At 48.8% G+C, this 24293-nt stretch overlaps 1 protein-coding gene across 1 annotated transcript in view; it reads left to right on the top strand.

Moving 5' to 3' along the window:
* LOC144610234 (prolyl 3-hydroxylase 1-like) overlaps positions 1-24293 on the top strand; it is a 59956-nt gene that overhangs the window by 4164 nt on the left and 31499 nt on the right. Inside the window, 4 exon segments of the mRNA XM_078428831.1 lie at positions 148-181; positions 8873-9004; positions 17936-18075; positions 19189-19281. Coding sequence (XP_078284957.1) covers positions 148-181; positions 8873-9004; positions 17936-18075; positions 19189-19281 — 399 coding nt within the window.

Raw genomic sequence — 24293 nt, 5'->3', positions numbered from 1 at the left:
AATCCTAAGGCCTTTTATTACACATGTTAAAAAATGAAAGGGTAACCAAAGAGAAGGTAGGACGATTCAAGGATAAGGAGGGAATCAATGTGGAGTTATTGATTTAGGCAAGATGCTAAACAAGTACTTGCAACTGTATTCACCCAGGAGAAGGACATGGAGGACAGTGTGGAAAATACAAGTAAGCAAGAGTAGTTCGAAATGAAGAACCAGGTGGTGTTTGATCTTGAAGAGCATGAAAGTGGATAAATCCCAGGGAGTGATGGGATCTATCCCAGGTTGTTGAGGGGCAAGCGAGGGGATTGCAGGATCTTGACAAAGATCTGGAGGGCAGCCAATGTTATTCCTTATTTTACGAAGGGAAGTAAAAGGATTCCAGGCAATTATAGGCCAGTTAACCTCATGGCAGTGGTCGGAAAGGTATTGGAGAGGATTCTTCGGAATAGGATTCACTCCCATTTGGAAGAAAATGGGTCACTTAAGGACAGTCAGTATGGCTTTGTATGTGGTGACGGTAGGATTGGATGTTATTTATGTGGATTTTTGTGAGGCAATTTCTAAATTCCCCCATGGTAGGCTGATCCAAATGAATAAAATGCACAGGATTAATAGTGATTTGGTCACATGGATCCAGAACTGGCTCACTAAGTTTGTAAACAACACCAAGATTGCTAGAGTTGTGGATTGAGAGGAAGCCTGTCAAAGTGGGATATGGAACTACAGAAATTGGTGGAGAAATGGCAGATGGAGTTTAAAACTGAGCAAGTGTGAAATGTTGGGAGTTTTGAATGTAAGGGACAAATAAACAATGAATGGCAAGCATGTACAAAGGATCTTGGGGTCCATATTCATAAATCCCTGAAAGTAGCAACACAAGTAGATAGAGTGGAAAGATGATGTATAGAATCAGTCGTAAACCGTGGAAACATGCCCTTCGACCCAACTTGCCCGCACCGGCCAACATGTCCCCACTACACTAGTTCCGCCTTGGTTCTTGGTCCTCCAAAATATTCCAAATGGAATTTAAACTGGAGGTGGCGTAGTATGGACTTAAGCAAGAAGGACCTATGCAGCGAAAAGCCTGTCTGCTTTTGGTCCATATGCCTTCAAACCTGTCCTATCCATGTAACCCTCTAACTGTTTCTTAATACATTAGGGATTGTCCCTGCCTCAACTACCTCCCCGGGCAGCTTGTTCCATGCACCCACCACCGTTTGTGTGAAAAGGTTACCCCTTAGATTCATATAAAATCGTTTCCACGTCACCTTAAACCTATGGCCTCTGGTCCTCGATTCACCTACTCTGGACAAGAGACTGTGTATCTACCCAGACTATTCCTCTCATGTTTTAAGCACCTCTATAAGATCATCCCTCATCCTCCTGTGTTCCAAGGAATAGAGTCCCAGCCTGCCTTTAGCTCAGGCCCTCCAGTACTTGCAACATCCTCGTAAATATTCTCTGTACCCGTTCCAGCTCGACAACATCTTTCCTCGAACATGGTGCCCAGAACTGAAAATACTCGGCCCCACCAACATCTTATACAACTGCAACATGACCTCCCAACTTCTATACTCAGACCTCCCAACTTCTATACTCAATACTCTGACTGATGAAGGCCAATGTGCCAAAAGTCTTTTTGACCCCCCCTATCTACCTGCGACACCACCTTCAAGGAACCATGCACCTGCATTCCCAGATCCCTCTGCTCTACAACACTCCCCAGAGCCCTACCATTCACTGCATATGTCCTGCCCATGTTAGACTTCCCGAAATGTAACACCTCACAATTTTCTGTATTAAATTCCATCAACCATTCCTCAGCCCCCCTGGCCAATTGATCAAGATCCTGCTGCAATTTTTCACAACCATCTTCACTATCTGCAAAACCTCCCACTTTAGTGTCATCAACAAACTTACTAATCTTGCCGTGTATGTTCATCCAAATCATTGATATAGATGACAAAAAGTAACGGGCCCAGCACCGAACCCTGAGAAACACCACCAATCACAGGCCTCCAGTCCGAGAAACAACCTTCCACCATCACCCTCTGCTTCTTTCCAGGAAGCCAATTTCTATCCATCCAGCTATCTCTCCATGGCTCCCATGTGAACTAACCTCCCAGAGCAGCCGACCATGTGAAACGTCAAATGCTTTGTTGAAGTCAATGTATACAACATCTGCAGCTCTGGCCTCATCAACCTTCTTGGTCATGTCTTCAAAAATTTCAATCAGATTCGGGATACGTGACTTCCCATGTACAAAACCATGCTGACAATCCCAAACTAGCCCTTGTCCATCTAAATGCATGTATATCGTATACCTCAGAAGAATCTTTCGTAAATTTGCAACTACAGATGTTAAGTTCCTGGCTATATACTGGCCTACATTTCCCAGCAATTTCCCTGCAGACCTTCTTGAATAGAGGCACAACATTTGCCACCCTCCAGTCTTCCGGCACCTCTCCTGTATTTAAAGACTACTCATAAATTTCAACCAGGGCTCCTGCAATTACGTCTCTAGTTTCGCTCAGTGTTCTTGGATATATCTAACCAGGCCCTGGAGATATGTCTACCTTCATGCAAGATAGTCCCTTCAGCACCTCTTTGACTGTAACACTGACTACTTCCATTGACTGCCCCAAGTTCCTCCTCTGTCTTCCTCCTCAGTAAATACACAGAAGAAATAATCATTGAGGATTTTGCCCATCTCCTGTGGCTCCACACAGAGGTGACCACTTTGATTCCTGTGGGGTCGCACTCTCTCTGTAGTTACCCCGTTCCCCTTTATGCATTTATAAAATCTCTTGGGATTGTCCTTAATGCTATTTGCCAGAGCTATCTCCTGGCCCTATTTTGCCCTTCTGATTTATTTTATAGTTTATTCCTCAGTTCCCAAAACTCCTCCTGGGAAGCACTTGATCCCAGTTGCCTATACCTGTCCTAAGCGTCCTTCTTATTCTTGACCAATGCCTCAAATTCCCTCATCAACCTGCCTTGCTCTTTAACAGGGACATGCATATCCTGAGCTTGTGACAGTACACTTTTAAAAGCATCCCACTTGACTGATGTTCCTTTCCCCTCGAGCGAAACCTTCTCTCGTACCCTCAAAGTTGGCCTTACCCCAATTGAGCAATGTAACACGTGAGCCCTCTCTGTCCCTATCCATACCTATCTTAAACCTAATCGAACAGTGGTCCCTGGTACCAAAAGGCTCCACCATGAATACTCCATTCACTTGCCTTTCCCACTTTCCCAAGACGAGATCGTGTGGCCCTCCCACATGTGCGGGCATCTACTTATTACTGGAGAAAACTCTCCTGAGCACATTTGAGAAATTACACCCCATCTAAACCTTTCACACTGTGATTTCCTAGTCAATATTGGGAAAGTTAAAATCCCCAACTGCATCAACCTTATTTGACCTGCAGCTGCCTGCAATCTCCGTGCATATTTTTTCATCTAATTCCCATTGACCCCCAACAAGGTGATCATCCCTTTCTTGTTCCTCAGCTCCTCTCATGTAGCCTCAGTAGATGAACCACCCGCAATGTAACCTCAAACCACTGCCTTGACAACCTTCTTAACCAATAATGCAACCCTCCCCTCCTCTTTTTCCATCACCCCTGTCTATCCTGAAGCTCCTGAGCTGCCAGTCCTGCCCCTGTCTTAACCACCGCCTCAATAGCAAGGATGTCCTTCCTCAATTTGGGAGACCAAAACTGCACACAATACTCCAAATGTGGTCTCACCAGGGCCCTATACAACTGCAGAAGGACCACTTTACTCCTATACTCAAATCTTCTCGTTATGAAGGCCAACATGCCACAAGCTTTCTTCACTGCCTGCTGTATCTGTACACTTACTTTCAGTGACTAGTGTACAAGGACACCAAGGTCTCATTGCACTTCCCCCTTACCTAATTGATCTTTCTTTCTGTTTTTACTCTCGCCAGCACGAGGCATTGGAAAGTATAGGAAGGAACTGCAGATGCTGTTTTAAACCGACGATAGACACAAACAGCTGGAGTAACTCAGCGGGTCAGACAGCATTTCCAGCGAAAAAGTCTGAAGAAGGGTCTCGACCCAAAAATTACCTGTTCCTTTTCTCCAGAGATGCTGCCGGAGTTATTCCAACTTTTTGTGTCATGCACAGGAATGTATGTTATGCTTGCTATCATTGGTGTTGAGTGTTAAAGTTGGAAAGTCACGGGCTTTAGTTAGGCTGAATTTGCAGTTTTCTGTGCAGTCCTGGTCACCCCATTACAGAAAGGATGTGGAGTTTTGAGAAGGTGCAGAAGAGGTTTACCAGAGTGATGTCTTCGAGAGTATTAGCGGTCAGGTGGGAGAAGGAACTGGGGATGTATAGGAGAGGTGGGGGACAGATATGGAGAGGGGGGGGCACAGTGTGAGAGGATATCAGTATAGGAGTAAAGAGGTTCTTCTGCAGTTGTATTGGGCCCTGGTAAGACCACATCTGGAGTATTGTGTACAGTTTTGGTCTCCTAATTTGAGGAAGGACATCCTAGTAATTGAGGCAGTGCAACCTAGGGTTCACGAGATTGATCCCTGGGATGACGGGACTGACATATGAGGAAAGATTGGAAAGACTGGGCTTGTATTCACTGGAGTTTAGAAGGATGAGAGGGAATCTTATAGAAACATATAAAATTATAAAAGGACTGGACAAGCTAGATGCAGGAAAAATGTTCCCAATATTGGGCGAGTCCAGAAAACCAGGGGCCACAGTCTTAGAATAAAGGGGAGGCCATTTAAAACTGAGGTGAGAAGGAACTTTTTCACCCAGAGAGTTGTGAATTTGTGGAATTCTCTGCCACTGAGGGCAGTGGAAGCCAAATCGCTGGATGGATTTAAGAGAGAGTTAGATAGAGCTCTAGGGGCTAGCGGAATCAAGGGATATGGGGAGAAAGCAGGTTACTGATTGAGGATGATCAGCCATGATCACAATGAATGGCAGTGCTGGCTCGACGGGCCAAATGGCCTCCTCCTGCACCTATTTTCTATGTTTCTATGTCTATGTTTCTAGGGAGGCGGGTAGGAGAGGGTCGGAGGAATGGGAGATCGGAGAGAATCTGGTCGAGAGATGGGGGAGAGCAGGAAAGAAAGAGAGAAAGATAAGGGATAGAGAGATAGGAAAGTGAGTGGGGGGAGGGGGGGGGGGGGGGCAGGGGCAGAGTGAGATAGAAGGGAACAGAAACATAGAAACATAGAAAATAGGTGCAGGCCCTTCGAGCCTGCAACCGTCATTCAATATGATCATGGCTGATCATCCAACTCAGTATCCCATACCTGCCTTCTCTCCATACCCCCTGATCCCTTTAGCCACAAGGGCCACATCTAACTCCCTCTTAAATATAGCCAATGAACTGGCCTCAACTACCTTCTGTGGCAGAGAATTCCACAAATTCACCACTCTCAGTGTGAAAAAAACTTTCTCATATCGGTCCGAAAAGACTTCCCCTTATCCTTAAACTGTGACCCCTTGTTCTGGACTTCCCCAACATCGGGAACAATCTTCCTGCATTTACCCTGTCCAACCCCTTAAGAATTTTGTAAGTTTCTATAAGATCCCCCCTCAATCTTCTAAATTCCAGCGAGTACAAGCCGAGTCTATCCAGTCTTTCTTCATATGAAAGTCCTGCCATCCCAGGAATCAATCTGGTGAACCTTCTCTGTACTCCCTCTATGGCAAGAATGTCTTTCCTCAGTATGAGGAGACCAAAACTGTACGCAATACTCCAGGTGTGGTCTCACCAATGCCCTGTACAACTGCAGCAGAACCTCCCTGCTCCTATACTCAAATCCCCTCGCTATGAATGCTAACATAGACAATAGACAATAGGTGCAGGAGTAGGCCATTCAGCCCTTCGAGCCAGCACCGCCATTCAATGCGATCATGGCTGATCACTCTCAATCAGTACCCCGTTCCTGCCTTCTCCCCATACCCCCTCACTCCGCTATCCTTAAGAGCTCTATCCAGCTCTCTCTTGAAAGCATCCAACGAACTGGCCTCCACTGCCTTCTGAGGCAGAGAATTCCATACCATTCGCTTTCTTCACTGCCTGCTGCACCTGCATGCCTACTTTCAATGACTGGTGTACCACGACACCCAGGTCTCGTTGCATCTCCCCTTCTCCTAATCGGCCACCATTCAGGTAATAGTCTGCTTTCCTGTTCTTGCCACCAAAGTGGATAACCTCACATTTATCCACATTATACTGCATCTGCCATACATTTGCCCACTCACCTAACCTATCCAAGTCACGTTGCAGCCTCCTAGCATCCTCCTCACAGCTAACACTGCCCCCCAGCTTCGTGTCATCCGCAAACTTGGAGATGTTGTTTCTGAATTAACTAAGTCACTCTCCATCCTAATGAAGAACTCAACCATATTATGGTCACTCTTGCCCAAGGGGCCACGCACATCAAGACTGCTAACTAACCCTTCCTCATTACTCAATACCCAGTCTAGAATAACATGCTCGCTCGTTGGTTCCTCTACATGTTGGTTTAGAAAACTATCCTGTATACATTCCAAGAAATCCTCTTCCTCAGCACCTCTGCCAATTTGATTCACCCAATCTATATGTAGATTGAAGTCACCCATTATAACTGTTTTACCTTTGTTGCACGCATTTCTAATTTCCTGTTTGATGCCATCCCCAACTCTACTACTACTGTTAGGTGGCCTGTACACAACTCCCACTAGCGTTTTCTGCCCCTTAGTGTTTCGCAGCTCTACCCATATCGATTCAACATCCTCCAAGCTAATGTCCTTCCTTTCTATTGCGTTAATCTCCTCTCTAACCAGCAACGTTACCCCACCTCCTTTTCCTTTCTGTCTATCCCTCCTGAATATTGAATATCCCTGGATGTTCAGCTCCCAGCCTTGGTCACCCTGGAGCCATGTCTCCGTAATCCCAACTATATCATATTCATTAATAACTATCTGCACAATCAACTCATCCACCTTATTACAAATGCTCCTTGCTTTGAGACACAAAGCCTTCAGGCTTGTTTTTACAACACTCTTACCCCTTATACAATTATGTTGAAAAGTGGCCCTTTTTGATTTTTGCCCTGGATTTGTCTGCCTGTCACTTTTACTTTTCACCTTGCTACCTATTGCTTCTACCCTCATTTTACACCCCTCTGTCTCTCTGCTCATGCTCCCATCCCCCTGCCACATTAGTTTAAATCCTCCCCGACAGCACGAGCAAACACTCCCCCAAGGACATTGGTTCCATTCCAGCTCAGGTGCAGACCGTCCTGTTTGTACTGGTCCCACCTCCCCCAGAACTGGTTCCAATGTCCTAGAAATTTGAATCCCTCCCCCTTGCACCATTTTTCAAGCCACGTATTCATCTGAAATATCCTCCTATTCCTACTCTGACTAGCACGTGGCACTGGTAGTAATCCAGAGATTATTACCTTTGAGGTCCTACTTTTAAGTTTATCTCCTAGCTCCCTAAATTCACCTTGGAGGACCTCATCCCGTTTTTTACCTATATCGTTGGTGCCAATGTGCACCACGACAACTGGCTGTTCACCCTCCCCCTCCAGAATGTTCTGCAGCCGCTCAGAGACATCCCTGACCCTTGCACCAGGGAGACAACATACCATCCTGGAGTCTCGTTTGCGGCCGCAGAAACGCCTATCTATTCCCCTTACAATTGAATCCCCTATTACTATAGCCCTTCCACTCTTTTTCCTCCCCTCCTTTGCCGCAGAGCCACCCACGGTGCCATGAACTTGGCTGCTGCTGCCTTCCCCTGATGAGCCATCTCCCCCAACAGTGATATATCTGTTTAGGAGGGAGATGACCGCAGGGGATTCCTGCACTACCTGCCTACTGCTACGCTGGCTAGTGGCCACCCGTTTCCTTTCTATCTGCTTATCTTTTACCTGCGGTGTGGCCAACTCACTGTACTTGCTATTCACGACCTTCTCAGCATCGTGGATACTCCAGTATGAATCCAACCGCAGCTCCAACCGTTCAATGCGGTCTGCCAGGAGCTGCAGCTGGACACACTTCCTGCACACGTAGTCATCAGGGACACCGACAATATCCCTGATCTCCCACATGTTGCAGGATGAGCAATCCACGGGGCCGATCTCACCTGACATGTCTTACCCCCAAATTAAATCAACTCACTCCCACTTTAAAAATCTTAATCCTTTAAACTGTACCTTTACTAAAAAGCACTGAACACTTAACTCACTGAACCCTTAACTTACTGAACCCTTAACTCACTGAACCCTTAACTCACTGAACCCTTAACTCACTGAACCCTTAACTCACTGAACCCGTAACTCACTGAAACCTTAACTCACTGAACCCTTAACTCACTGAACCCGTAACTCACTGAAACCTTAACTCACTGAACCCTTAACTAAAAGTACGAACAGAAAGCAGAAATACAAATCTGGGGTTACTCCCAATCGGCGGCTTCCTCCAGACCACTTCTTTTGAAGTGTGATGGAACGTTTTTAAACCAACGCTGCACCAACTGCTCCAACCGCTCCTGGGCCTCTGAGGGAGGGAGATGGGCAGATAAAGAGAGAAGGGTCAAGTGAGGGAGCAGAAATGGGTGACGATAGGGGAGGGAGAGAGGACAGAAGGACGTAGATGGGACAGGGAGCGGGATCAGTGAGAAGGGCACAAGGAGAGATAGAGATGGGAGGTACAGCTAGAGGGTGTCAGAGGGGTCACAGAGAGTGGAGGGAGGGTGAGGAGAGAGAGAGGTGTGCACTGTGGGGCTGGGCTGTGAGCATTGAAATTGAAACAGTCTGTCTCCCCCCTCTTAACCCCCCCATCTATCCCCCCCCTCTATCCCCTCCTCTATCCCCCACAGATCACCTGCTCCAGGTTCTGCATTGTAATCAGGAGTGTGTGCGGCAGGTGGGTACGAGGCCGGGAACGACACAGCCGCTCACCGACCTGCTGACCTCCGCCCTGCGACTGCTGCAGTACGTCCACCACCGAGGTGAGAACCCCCGCCCCTCCAGCCCCTCCAGCCCCCCCCGCCCCCCCAGCCCTCCACCCCCACCCCTCCACCCCCACCCCTCCACCCCCACCCCTCCACCCCCACCCCCCCAGCCCCCCTCCCCCACCCCCACCCCTCCACCCCCACCCCCCCAGCCCCCCTCCCCCCAGCCCCCCTCCCCCCAGCCCCCATCCCCCCAGCCCCCCGTCCCCAGCCCCCCGTCCCTCCGCCCCTCCACCCTCTACCCCTCCACCCCCACCCCTCCAGCCCCCCTCCCCTCCAGCCCCCCTCCCCTCCAGCCCCCCTCCCCTCCAGCCCCCCTCCCCTCCAGCCCCCCTCCCCTCCAGCCCCCCTCCCCTCCAGCCCCCCGCCTCTCCAGCCCCCCGCCTCTCCAGCCCCCCGCCCCTCCAGCCCCCTCCCCTCCAGCCCCCCGCCCCTCCAGCCCCCTCCCCTCCAGCCCCCTGCCCATCCAGCCTCCAGCCCCTCCAGACCACCCCTCCAGCCCCCCGCCCCTCCAGCCCCCCGCCCCTCCACCCCCGCCCCTCTACCCATGTCCCTCTACCCCCGCCCTGCATCCTTGTCCCTCTACCCCCTCCCCTCCAGCCCTCCCCCCAACCCCCTGCCCCTCCAGCCCCCATGCCCCTCTACCCCCGCCCTCCATCCTTGCCCCTCTACCCCCGCCCTCCACCTTCCCCATCCCGAACCCTCACTACCCTCCCTGCCGTGTGACTCCTGGGGTACACCCACCACAGAGGTGATTGTCCCGGGGCCTCGCCCCTCAGTGCCCCTCACCCACCCACAGCCCTCGAACCTCTCTCCTCCCCTCCTCTTCCCCCGCCTTGTGGCCCCTGCAGCACGTCACCCTCCGAGGTGAGTGCCCAGGATCCCATTGCCCATTAATCCCCTGCCCCTCGCCCCTCCCCTATCCCTCGCCCTCCTGCCGTGTGACTTGTGCAGTACGGCTACCATCAAGGTGAGTGTCTTGGCCCCCCATCCTGCATGTCTGTCCCCAGGTCCCTCTGTTGTCCCACACACTCCAGGCCATGCTGGCCATTCCCAGCGTCTGCACTGGTTGTCTTCCCACACATCTCCGAGTTAAACTGCATCTGCCATTCCTTGTCCACTTCCTCAGGTTATCGTGATGCCACTAAAATCCATTGCAACTCGTACACCCAATTGTCCATTGGAGGCAAGCACCTCCACCACCCTGACCACCTCACTCGCCACTTCCAGAAAACCATGCACATACTCCCAGATCCCTTTGTTCTGCAACACTCTCCAGTGTGTAAGTCCTGTCCATGTTTGACAAATCAATGTGCAACACCTCACACTTGTCAGAGTTCAATTCCATTTTCCATTCCTAAGCCCACCTCCCAGCCGATCTAGATACCTGTTGCAAGCTTAGAAACCGTCCACTACAACACACTCTTGTCAATATTCACAGCCCTGCCCTCATCAACCTCTTGATGATCTCTTCAAAAACTCTATCAGATTTGTGAGACACAACTACTCATGCACAAACCCATGCCAACTATATCTAACTCCACCTGTCCACATGCTGGAAGATCTTGCCTCAAGAATCTCCTCCAACAATTTTGCTACTTCTGGTGTCTAGCTCTGTTGTTCTCAACAGAGACTTTGCCTTGCTGCCCTTCTTAAATTGCGGTACAACATTCGCCACCCTCTGGTCTTCCAGAACTTCACCTGTGGCTAAAGATGATGAAAATATCTGTGCGAGAGCATCGACAATTTCCTCCCGAGCTTCCCACGAGATCCGAGGATGTAGTTCGTTAGGCGCTCTGGATTAATCTCCCTTATTGTGCTTTCAAACTGCAAATACATGCTCTTTGATGCTTTGTTTATGATCCAAGACAGCTCAGCTCCTGTGCCACAAATCCCTTAGCATCCATGGTCTTCCTTTCAGTAAAAACAAGATAAATATTAATTTAATATTTCTCCCATCTCTTGTAGTTCTATGCTGATCTTGAAGGGGAACAATTCTTTCTCCAGCTACCATTTTACTCTTAATATTCCTGTAGAATCTCTTGAGATATTCTTTTACCTTGTCTGCCAACTCCATTTCATGTCTTCTTGCCCACCTGATTGCCTTCTTCAGTTTATTGCCATACTTAGAGTCATAGAGAGTCATAGAGTGATACAGTGTGGAAACAGGCCCTTCGGCCCAACTTGCCCACTCCGGCCAACATATCCCAGCTACACTTATACTTCTTATATTCACTGAGGGATTCACTTCATTCTGACTGCCTAAATCTGACATATGCCTCGTTCTCTTTCCTGACCAACATCTCTTGTTAACCAGGGTATCCTAAACTTTAGAACCTTAGAACCTTAACTAGTGGGCCAGTTCTTTAGAATACTTTGTAACTAATTGAATTCTGGTCATTGGTCCCAAAGTGCTCCCTCAATGGCACTACAATCCCTTGCCCTGCCTTGTTCTCTAAGACAGGAATCTCCAAACTATGGCCCGTGGGCCACATCCGGCCCACCACGAGATTTTATCCGGCCCGCAGCAAACTGGATAACTGTAGGCAGAAGCTACCGGCGAAGGTTCACCAGAGAGCAGATCGCCACCGACCCAGAGCCGGGACAAGGCGAGAGATGGCAGCGCCCCCTCGCAAACAACAAACCCAAGGAAACTTCCCTCCTCGCCGCCACTCACTCAATATGGGGAGAGAGAGGGGGGGGGGTTATAAATAATTGTATACCTACAGTTTATATATTGGGCAATATTTCAAGCTCTTTTTAAAAAGAAATTGAACATTATTTATTTGTTGCCATATAAACCTAATGTAAACTAACCTAATTTAACCAAACCTAGTTTAACCTTTTCTAATGTAATTTAACGTAACCTAGTCTAAACTTTTTTGAGTTCATTAAATTTATAAAACACACACTTATTTATTTTTTCCTACGGCCTGCAAAAATGTGCCAAATATGTAATGTGCCCTCACGCTGAAAAGGTTCGAGGCCCCTTCTCTGAGGTCACATGTTGCACCCTCTCTAGCAGGTCCCTCAATAGGATTAAGGACGTTTTCTTGAACAAACAACCAAAATCCACCCCGGTCAAGCCCTTAACACTGGGAGACCCTGTCAATACGGGAAGTTGAAATCGCCCACTAATATTACCCCATTATCGTTACAGCTTTCTGCAATCTTCCTAAACATCAGTTGACAGACAGAAAGCGAAGAGTGGGGATAAATGGGTCCCTTTCGGAATGGCAGGCAGTGACTAGTGGGGTACCGCAAGGCTCGGTCAAGTGACTTAGATGAAGGGATTAAAAGTACCATTAGCAAATTTGCAGATGATACTAAGCTGGGGGGTAGTGTGAATTGTGAGGAAGATGCAATAAGGCTGCAGGGTGACTTGGACAGGTTGTGTGAGTGGGCGGATACATGGCAGATGCAGTTTAATGTAGATAAGTGTGAGGTTATTCACTTTGGAAGTAAGAATAGAAAGGCAGATTATTATCTGAATGGTGTCAAGTTAGGAAGAGGGGATGTTCAACAAGATCTGGGTGTCCTAGTGCATCAGTCACTGAAAGGAAGCATGCAGGTACAGCAGGCAGTGAAGAAAGCCAATGGAATGTTGGCCTTCATAACAAGAGGAGTTGAGTATAGGAGCAAAGAGGTCCTTCTACAGTTGTACCGGGCCCTGGTGAGACCGCACCTGGAGTACTGTGTGCAGTTTTGGTCTCCAAATTTGAGGAAGGATATTCTTGCTATTGAGGGCGTGCAGCGTAGGTTCACTAGGTTAATTCCCGGAATGGCGGGACTGTCGTATGTTGAAAGGCTGGAACAATTAGGCTTGTATACACTGGAATTTAGAAGGATGAGGGGGGATCTTATTGAAACATATAAGATAATTAGGGGATTGGACACATTAGAGGCAGGAAACATGTTCCCAATGTTGGGGGAGTCCAGAACAAGGGGCCACAGTTTAAGAATAAGGGGTAGGCCATTTAGAACGGAGATGAGGAAGAACTTTTTCAGTCAGAGAGTGGTGAAGGTGTGGAATTCTCTGCCTCAGAAGGCAGTGGAGGCCAGTTCGTTGGATGCTTTCAAGAGAGAGCTGGATAGAGTTCTTAAGGATAGCGGAGTGAGGGGGTATGGGGAGAAGGCAGGAACGGGGTACTGATTGAGAGTGATCAGCCATGATCGCATTGAATGGCGGTGCTGGCTCAAAGGGCTGAATGGCCTACTCCTGCACCTATTGTCTATTGTCTATCAGCCCCTCTAATTCCTACACCATTGGGAGGCCGATAATACAGTTCCATTAGTGATCTGTTTCTGTTTATAAATCTACCATTGTACCCTCACTGGCCCACCTCCAAAGAATATCCTCTCTAGGCACTGCAGTTGGATCATCCCTGATCCCCTCCTCTCTTACCTGTACCTCTATCATGTCTTTGGCATCTGTACCCTGGAATGCTGGGCTGCCAGCCCTGCCCATCTCGCAACCAGGTTTCTGTTATCATTACAACAGCCCAGCCCCCCGAGTCCATCCATGCCCTGAGAATGTGCGCTTTACCTGTTCAGTCTCCAGCATTGAAATGTACATTAAACCATCGCTCTTTCCTCTTTCTTTTCTGTCCTGTCTGCTCACCTTCCTCTCTTTGACTACTGTTTGGACTGTGGAGGAAACAAATCTTTTGTTGGAACATGAATGTAAGTAATCAGATGAAAGGAATATTAACATTTTAATCACTGTGAGCTTGGTTTAACAAACCAAGAAGCAGATCTTGGACAAGAGCCACATGGTGGAATTAGTCAGGTTAAGAGATAATCTGTTTGCTTAATGCTCTGGGTCTCTCCTGCCAATCTAGTTTAAACCCTCTGTGTAGCACTAGCATATCTGCCTCCCTGGATATTGGTTCCATTCCAGTTCAGGTGAAACCCATCCATCTTGTACAGGTCCCCTCTACCCAAGACGAGATCCAAATAGTTCAAAAATATGAAACTCTGCCCCCTGCGCCAACTCTTTAGCCACACACTCAATGTCCTGTCTTCCTCTTTCTACTTCACTCGCCACATGACACCAGGAGTAATCTGGAGATCCAAAGAGCCCCAACCCGAATCGTCACATATCTATATCTCCAGAGGTGCTGCCTAACCCGCTCAGTTACTTCAGCACTTTGTGTATTTTGTGATCCAGACATCATCACCCTTGAGGAGCTGCAGTTTAACCTTTTCCTATCCATGTTATTTGTGCCAATGTGCACAATGAGTACTGGTGCTCACCCACCCCTTGAGACTGTTCTGCAGCTGATCTATATTGTTCCCTGGCACCAGGGAGGCAACAAACCTTCCTGGAGTCTCGATTGCTCCTGTCTGTCCCCTGATCTAATGAGTCCCATCACTGTGGCTCTGCCTGACTTTGCCGTTGCCCGCTGAGGCTCAGAACCAGGCCCAAAACCACAGAACTGACTGCTGCTGCTGTTCCGCCCTGATGGGTCTTCCACCGCCCAACAGCATCCAAAGGGGCATACCTGTTGTTGAGGGAAATGCCCCAAAGCATTCCTGCCATCTCCCTTTCCTGGTGGTCACCCTGTACTCTCTACCTGTACCTTAGGTGTGACCACCTCGCTGCCACTCCTGCCTTGGGCGGCACGGTAGCGCAGCGGTAGAGTTGCTGCTTTACAGCGAATGCAGCGCCGGAGACTCAGGTTCGATCCTGACTACGGGTGCTGCACTGTAAGGAGTTTGTACGTTCTCCCCGTGACCTGCGTGGGTTTTCTCCGAGATCTTCGGTTTCCTCCCACACTCCAAAGACGTACAGGTATGTAGGTTAATTGGCTGGGTAAATGTAAAAATTGTCCCTAGTGGGTGTAGGATAGTGTTAATGTACGGGGATCACTGGGCGGCACGGACTTGGAGGGCCGAAAAGGCCTGTTTCCGGCTGTATATATATGATAGACAATAGACAATAGACAATAGGTGCAGGAGTAGGCCATTCAGCCCTTCGAGCCAGCACCGCCATTCAATGCGATCATGGCTGATCACTCTCAATCAGTACCCCGTTCCTGCCTTCTCCCCATACCCCCTCACGCCGCTATCCTTAAGAGCTCTATCCAGCTCTCTCTTGAAAGCATCCAACGAACTGGCCTCCACTGCCTTCTGAGGCAGAGAATTCCACACCTTCACCACCCTCTGACTGAAAAAGTTCTTCCTCATCTCCGTTCTAAATGGCCTACCCCTTATTCTTAAACTGTTGCCCCTTGTTCTGGACTCCCCCAACATTGGGAACATGTTATCTGCCTCTAATGTGTCCAATCCCCTAATTATCTTATATGTTTCAATAAGATCCCCCCTCATCCTTCTAAATTCCAGTGTATACAAGCCCAATCGCTCCAGCCTTTCAACATACGACAGTCCCGCCATTCCGGGAATTAACCTAGTGAACCTACGCTGCACGCCCTCCATAGCAAGAATATCCTTCCTCAAATTTGGAGACCAAAACTGCACACAGTACTCCAGGTGCGGTCTCACCAGGGCCCGGTACAACTGTAGAAGGACCTCTTTGCTCCTATACTCAACTCCTCTTGTTACGAAGGCCAACATTCCATTGGCTTTCTTCACTGCCTGCTGTACCTGCATGCTTCCTTTCATTGACTGATGCACTAGGACACCCAGATCTCGTTGAACTCCCCCTCCTCCTAACTTGACACCATTCAGATAATAATCTGCCTTTCTATTCTTACTTCCAAAGTGAATAACCTCACACTTATCTACATTAAACTGCATCTGCCATGTATCCGCCCACTCACACAACCTGTCCAAGTCACCCTGCAGCCTTATTGCATCTTCCTCACAATTCACACTACCCCCCAACTTAGTATCATCTGCAAATTTGCTAATGGTACTTTTAATCCCTTCGTCTAAGTCATTAATGTATATCGTAAATAGCTGGGGTCCCAGCACCGAACCTTGCGGTACCCCACTGGTCACTGCCTGCCATTCCGAAAGGGACCCATTTATCCCCACTCTTTGCTTTCTGTCTGTCAACCAATTTTCTATCCATGTCAGTACCCTACCCCCAATACCATGTGCCCTAATTTTGCCCACTAATCTCCTATGTGGGACCTTGTCGAAGGCTTTCTGAAAGTCGAGGTACACCACATCCACTGACTCTCCCTTGTCAATTTTCCTAGTTACATCCTCAAAAAATTCCAGTAGATTTGTCAAGCATGATTTCCCCTTCGTAAATCCATGCTGACTCGGAATGATCCCGTTACTGCTATCCAAATGCTCAGCAATTTCGTCTTTTATAATTGACTCCAGCATCTTCCCCACCACTGATGTCAGACTAACTGGTCTATAATTACCCGTTTTCTCTCTCCCTCCTTTCTTAAAAAGTGGGATAACATTTGCTATTCTCCAATCCACAGGAACTGATCCTGAATCTATAGAACATTGAAAAATGATCTCCAATGCTTCCACTATTTCTAGAGCCACCTCCTTAAGTACCCTGGGATGCAGACCATCAGGCCCTGGGGATTTATCAGCCTTCAGTCCCATCAGTCTACCCAAAACCATTTCCTGCCTAATGTGGATTTCCTTCAGTTCCTCCATCACCCTAGGTTCTCCGGCCCCTAGAACATTTGGGAGATTGTGTGTATCTTCCTCAGTGAAGACAGATCCAAAGTAACGGTTTAACTCGTCTGCCATTTCTTTGTTCCCCATAATAAATTCCCCTGCTTCTGTCTTCAAGGGACCCACATTTGCCTTGACTATTTTTTTCCTCTTCACGTACCTAAAAAAACTTTTGCTATCCTCCTTTATATTATTGGCTAGTTTACCCTCGTACCTCATCTTTTCTCCCCGTATTGCCTTTTTAGTTAACTTTTGTTGCTCTTTAAAAGAGTCCCAATCCTTTGTCTTCCCACTCTTCTTTGCTATGTTATACTTCCTCTCCTTAATTTTTATGCTGTCCCTGACTTCCCTTGTCAGCCACAGGTGTCTCTTACTCCCCTTAGAGTCTTTCCACCTCTTTGGAATAAATTGATCCTGCAACCTCTGCATTATTCCCAGGAATACCTGCCATTGCTGTTCTACCATCTTCCCTGCTAGGGCCTCCTTCCAATCAATTTTGGCCAGCTCCCGCCTCATGCCTCTGTAATCCCCTTTGCTATACTGTAATACCGACACTTCCGATTTTCCCTTCTGCCTTTCCATTTGCAGAGTAAAACTTATCATGTTGTGATCACTGCCTCCTAATGGCTCTTTTACCTCTAGTTCCCTTATCAGATCAGGGTCATTACACAACACTAAATCCAGAATTGCCTTCTCCCTGGTAGGCTCCAGTACAAGCTGTTCTAAGAATCCATCTCGAAGGCACTCTACAAACTCTCTTTCCTGGGGTCCATTTCCAACCTGATTTTCCCAGTCTACCTGCATGTTGAAATCTCCCATAACCACCGTAGCATTACATTTTTGACACGCCAATTTTATCTCCTGATTCAACTTGCACCCTATGTCGAGGCTACTGTTTGGGGGCCTAGAGATAACTCCCATTAGGGTCTTTTTACCCTCATGATATGATATATGACACTCCCACACTCCCAGATAATCCTGAGGTTGTCCTTTTTCCTAATGCGGTCAGTCGGCAGCTGCAGCTGGATGTACCTCCCAGAAGTGTGGTCCTCCCACACCGTGCAGGAGGAGGATTCCACCATCCTCTCTGCTGTCTCTGCGGCACTGAGGCCAAGGAAGAGTAACACAAACAACAGACTATACCTGAATCAGTCATCACCCTCTGCTCAGCTTCATCGCCGAAGCCTCTCGGGCAAAGCGTCGACACGACCCCTCGCGCACACACCACCGCCACAACGCTCTGTATTGGCTGCTGCGCCTTTCAACCAGCCAATCAAAGGCCGCCCCTGTAAACCTTGCTCACCTCTCCTCTCTCCCCAGCGGGCGACTACGAGCGGGCGGTGGAATGTTCCAGAACCTTGCTGCTCTTCTGGCCTCAGGATCGTGCGATGCTGCAGAACCTCGACTTCTTCACATCTCGACTGGGAGACGAGGTTGCGGCTCGTGTGGGGGTCAGAGAGGTGTGTCTCCCCCCCCCCCCCCCCCCCCCGTGGCTCTTCCCCCCTGGAACCCCTCCCCTGTCACCCACTCCCCAGGACCTCCCCCTCCCCATCACCCCTGCCCTGTCACCCACACCCCCAGGACCCCTGCCTATTCCAGCACCCCTCCCCTGTCACCCAATCCCCCAGGACCCCTGCCTAACCCAGCTCCCCTCCCCTGTCACCCACTCCCCCAGGACCTCCCCCTCCCCAGCTGCCCTCCCCTGTCACCCACACCCCCAGGACCCCTACCTATTCCAGCACCCCTCCCCTGTCACCCAATCCCCCAGGACTCCTGCCTACCCCAGCTCCCCTCCCCTGTCACCCACTCCCCCAGGACACCTGCCTACCCCAGCACCCCTCCCCTGTCACCCACTCCCCCAAGACCTCCCCCTCCTCAGCACCCCTCCCCTGTCACCCACTCCCCCAGGACCTCCCCCTCCCCAGCACCCCTCCCCTGTCACCCACTCCCCCAAGACCTCCTCCTCCACAGCACCCCTCCCCTGTCACCCAATCCCCCAGGACGCCTGCCTACCCCAGCACCCCTCCCTTTGCTCGGTCCCATTCTACCCCTGGGACCTCTCGGCTGCCACCCACTCCCCCAAAACCCAACCCTCCCCCAGGATCCTTCCCCCCGTATCCACTTTGGTGGTATGCAGTTTCCTGGGATGTCCTCTCTAAACCCTCCTCTTTCCTGAACTTCCCTGTCCCAACTAAATCCGTCTGCCCCATCAACCCAATTCCACTCATCTCCAAGCATCTGCAGTTCTTTCCTGCACTCTTCTCCAAGTCCATCCCTGTGACCCCTGTCCTTGCCACCTGCCCTCTGACCCCTCCTGTCTTGACCTTCAACCCCAGCCCCACGCCCAGAGAGAAATCCACTCTCCTGCACTTTCACTTTTTTCCTTGCCCTTCTGCAATGTTTTCTGGGTCCACAATTGCCTCCACACACCCTACCCTTTGACCTAGCAATCTCTGACCCCCCCCCAATTACCCTCATCCTGACTTCACCCTGTGTGTGGTGGAGGAGGGGGAGGGGGAGGGGGAGGGGGGAGGGAAATGCAGCATTGATGCATCCACCTCATCCCTGGGCAGGATATCCGGCTCTACATGGAGCGCTCTCTGCTGGAGAAACGGCTGCTGTACCTGGCAGAGGATGGCCAGATGGGACAAAGCTTCGAGGACCCGGTGAGACCTTTCCCCCAACTCACCTCTTCCCCTCCCCCTCCCCCCATGCAACCCCCCCTCCTTTACTACTCTCGCCCCTTCCCCCTACTCACCCTTTCCCCTCCCCTACTCACACCCTCACCTCGCATCTCCCCATCACACACCCTCACCTCGCATCTCCCCATCACACACCCTCACCTTTCACCTCCCCCTACTCACACCCTCACCTCTCACCTCCCCATCACACACCCTCACCTCTCATGCTCTCCACTCCACTCTACTCTTTCCCCTTCCCTTCCACCGCCCTTTCCTCCCCCTCCCTTTAACTTTCCCCGCTCCACTTTTCTCCACCCTCCATCCTTTCTGCCTCTCCTGCTACCAATGTTTTGTGAAGTTGCACCGACACCTTCCTGCTCTGTTATTCTACACCATGGTTAATGACAGGCACCCTGTGTATTATCACCATGGTTAATGACAGGCACCCTGTGTATTATCACCATGGTTAATGACAGGCACCCTGTGTATTATCACCATGGTTAATGACAGGCACCCTGTGTATTATCTTCACCACCTTATTTGCCTGCACTGCCACCTTCGGGGATCCTTGGGATTAATGCTTGATGTCCTTCCGTTCTTCAGTATTCCCGATCATTCATAATGTTTGTCCTACACTTGTGCACCATTCCCTGTCAGGTAGACCAACATAGAATGGCACAGAACAGGAACCGGCCCCTTGGCCCACAATATATGTGCAGAACAGGATGCAATTAAGCTAATCTCTGTCTGATTCATATCCCCGCATTCTCTGCATATCCATGTGCCTATCTAGGGCGGCACGGTAGCGCAGCGGTAGAGTTGCTGCTTTACAGCGAATGCAGCGCCGGAGACTCAGGTTCGATCCTGACTACGGGTGCTGCACTGTAAGGAGTTTGTACGTCCTCCCCGTGACCTGCGTGGGTTTTCTCCAAGATCTTCGGTTTCCTCCCACACTCCAAAGACGTACAGGTATGTAGGTTAATTGACTGGGTAAATGTAAAAAATTGTCCCTAGTGGGTGTAGGATAGTGTTAATGTGTGGGGATCGCTGGGCGGCGCGGACTTGGTGGGCCGAAAAGGCCTGTTTCCGCGCTTTATATATATGATATGATATGATATGATAAAAGAATCTCAAACAACAATTGAGTACCTCCTTCCACTGGCAGCAGGTTCCAAGCACCCGGCATGCTCTGTGTAAAATAAAAATTGACCTCGATCATATCTAAACTTTCCACCTCAAAGCTGTGTCCATTAGTCTTCAAAATTTCCACCCCAGGAGAAAGATTCCAACTGGGTACCCTATCTATAATAATAATAATAATAATAATAATAATAATAATATATTCCTTTATTCCAACTTGGTACCCTATCTATAATATTAATAATAATAATAATAATAATAATAATAATAATATATTCCTTTATTTCACCTGGGTACCCTATCTATGATTCTCATAATAAAAATACTTATCAGGCTTCCCCCTCCACCTCTGGCATTTTAGAGAAAACAATCTAAGTATGTCCAACCTCTTCTTCTCGGTAATATATTCTAATAAACCTCTGATAGCCCTCTCCAAATCCTCCACATTCTTCCTGTAATGGAGCGACCAGAACAGCACACAATATTTCCAAATATCGCCTAACCAAAGTTTTATAAAGATGAACGTGACTTCTTGACTCATATTCAATACCCTGACTGATGTCAGACATAGCATATGCCTTCTTTACCACTTATCTAATTGTGTTGCCACTTTCATGGAGCTATGGTGTTGCCACTTTCATGGAGCTATGGACTTGAACCCCAAGATCCCTCTGTATATCAGTTGATATTAACTTTGTACTTTCCCCTCACATTCGAACTCCAAAAGTTGACCACCTATAAAACGATAGGATACGATAGAACTTTATTTATCCCAGGAGAGAAATTGGTCATAAGACACAAGATACATTAAATTTGAGTGATGTGGAAAGGATTCGGGATGTGCAAAGATTGGGGGGAGGGAGGGAGGGGAATCAGTCTACCAAACGACATAAGGGGGAAGAGTTATACAGTTTGAAGGTACCACAGATTGACCAGTGTGTCATGGAGGTGGTGAGCTGTAGTGTCCAAGATGCTCCACAGTTTGAGGAGCATCCTCCCATCCAATCTTTCGCACCTCATATTTCGCTTGGGCAGCTTGCAGCCCAGCGGTATGAACATTGATTTCTCCAACTTTAGATAGTTCCCCGTCCCTCTCTTCCCCTCCCCTTCCCAGTTCTCCCTCTATCCTCCTGTTTCCACCTATATCCTTCCTTTGTCCCGCCCCCCTGACATCAGTCTGAAGAAGGGTCTCGACCCGAAACGTCACCCATTCCTTCTCTCCTGAGATGCTGCCTGACCTGCTGAGTTACTCCAGCATTTTGTGAAATAAATACCTTCGATTTGTACCAGCATCTGCAGTTATTTTCTTACACTATCCTCCCCTCCAAGATCACCTGCCATGAATCCAACTCCGTCCCCATGAATCCAACTCCGTCCCCATGAATCCAACTCCGTTCCTAGCCAGCCTTTTAGATGAGTTTGTTGATCCTGTTGCGGTCTGCAGCCTTTGCCCTGCTGCCCCTGCACATGGCAGCGAAGAAGATGGCACTGGCCACCACTGATTGGTAGAACATCTGCAGCATCTTACTGCAGACGTTGAAGGAGCGGAGCTGTCTCAAAAAGTACAGCTGGCTTTGTCCCTTCTTGTACAGGGCCTCAGCGTCTTGGACCAGTCCAGTTTACTGTCCAGGTAAACTTCAAGGTTTTTGTACTCCTTGATGAACTGCACATCCACACCATGACAGGAGTGTTTCTCTCCTTCTAAAGTCCACCACTGACCCCTTAGTCTTGTTGGTGTTGAGCTGCAGGTGATTCAGCCCACACCACGCAACAAGGTCGTTGACTACACCTCTGTATTCAGCTTCTCTCCCTTCACTAATGCAACCCACAATTGCAGTCATCCGAAAACTCCTGCAGGTGGCAGGAGTCTGAGTTATATCTGAACTCTGAGGTGTAGATGGTGAACAGGAAGGGAGGGAGGACCGGCCCCTGTGGGGCCCCTGTGTTGCTCACTACCATGTCCAAACCAAAGTTCTGTAGCCTGACATATTGTGGTCGTCCAGTCGGGTAGTTGGTGATCCAGGACACTAATGGAGCATCCACCCGCATCTTCATTACTTTGCTCCCTAGCTGTGCAGGCTGGATGGTGTTAAAAGCACTGGAGAAGTTAAAAAACATGACAATGGTTCCTGGCTTATTCAGGTGAGCGATGGAGCAGGTGGATGATAGCCCCCATCTCAACCCCCATCTTTGTTTGGTAAACAAACTGCAGAGGGTCCAGGTAGGGTTTAACCAGGGGTCGCAGGTGAGTGACCTCCAGCCTCTCCAGGGACTTCATGATGTATGAATTCAGCGCCACTGGTCTGTAGTCATTGGAGAAGCTGGGACGCGTCCTCTTTGGTACATGAACCAGGCAGGGTGTCTTCCACATCACAGGAACCCTCTCCAGGCTCAGGCTCAGGTTGAAGATTTGCTGGAGTACTCCGCACAACTGGCTGGCACACGCCTTGAGTACCCGAGGGCTGACACTGTTAGGACCCATGGCTTTGGCTGGGTGGAGTCTGTCAGCTCCTTCCTCACCTGCTCAGCCTTGATGGTCAGGTGCAACAAAGAGGAAGTGAACCAGGGGGATTGAGGGTGAGAGTCTATCCGAGAGCAGCGGGGAGGGTGGGCAGAGACCCCTCCATCAAATCTATTAAAAACAGGTTTAGCTGGTTGGCCCAGTCCTGATTGCTTTCCCTCCCCTGGCCACTGGTCTTCTTGTAGTCTCTAATGCTCTTTATACCACTCCACACATCCCTCATGTTCTGCTGAAGTTTCAGCTTCAGCTTCCTCCTGTAGTCGTATGTTCATAGTTGCTCAGGTTAAACTCTGCCATTTCTATAGCTAATCCATTGTATACTTTGACGAGCTTCCTCACTATCTGCAACTCCAATTTTGATGTGATCTGCAAATTTACTAATTAATCCAATTACAGAGGTCCCAGCACAGATCTTTACAGGAATCCACTGATTACAGATCTCCAGGCCGAATAACACCCTTCCACCACAACCCTGTGTCATCTGTGGGTAAACCACCTCATCACTGTGGATCCCGTGCATCTTAATTATCTGACCATGAGGAACATAAGCAAATGCCTTGCAGAAATCCTTGTTAAAAACATCCTCAGCGTCATTGATCACCGTCATCACCCACTCAAAAAACTTGACCAAGACATAGTCTGCCGCTTACAAAGTCATGCCGACTATCCCTAATTCATCCATTCTCTTCCAAAGGAGAGTAAATCTTATCCTGAAGAATCCTCCTTAATGCTCTTCAAGAGCTCCCACACCACCTCCTTTTTAATCTCAAACAGTTAGATAGAGCTCTAAGGGCTAGTGGTATCAAGGGATATGGGGAGAAGGGTTACTGATTATAGATGATCAGCCATGGTCACAATGAATGGCGGTGCTGGCTCGAAGGGCCGAATGGCCTCCTGCACCTATTTTCTATGTTTCTATGTAAATTCCCTCCTTTATCCTTGAGCGAAACTACCTTCTCCCTGGTTACCTGGTCTTGTTTCTAATGTATGTATAAAAACTGTTGGGAATTTCTTCAATGCGACTCAGCAAAGACATTTCATGGCCCCTTTTGGCCCTTCCAGTCACCCACTTGAATTATTTCCTGCCTTCTGTACATTCATCAAAGGACATGTCTGATTTCATCCTCCTAAACCATGCCTATGTCTCTTTTTTTCTTTTTGACCACATTTACAACCCCTTTGGTCATCCAAGGCTCCCTGCCTTTGCCATCCTTATCCTCCTCCCTACTGGAACATGGCACATGTAGGATGTGGACATACCCAATAACAACTATGCTCAATTTACTCTCCCTAGCTCCCATCTAATAATGTTGTAATCTGATTACATAAACTAGTA

The sequence above is a fragment of the Rhinoraja longicauda genome, chromosome 36, assembly GCF_053455715.1.
Source record: "Rhinoraja longicauda isolate Sanriku21f chromosome 36, sRhiLon1.1, whole genome shotgun sequence".
NCBI classification, from domain to species: domain Eukaryota; kingdom Metazoa; phylum Chordata; class Chondrichthyes; order Rajiformes; family Arhynchobatidae; genus Rhinoraja; species Rhinoraja longicauda.
Note: the sequence above shows the minus strand (reverse complement) of the source record. Positions and strands in the feature narration are given on the sequence as shown.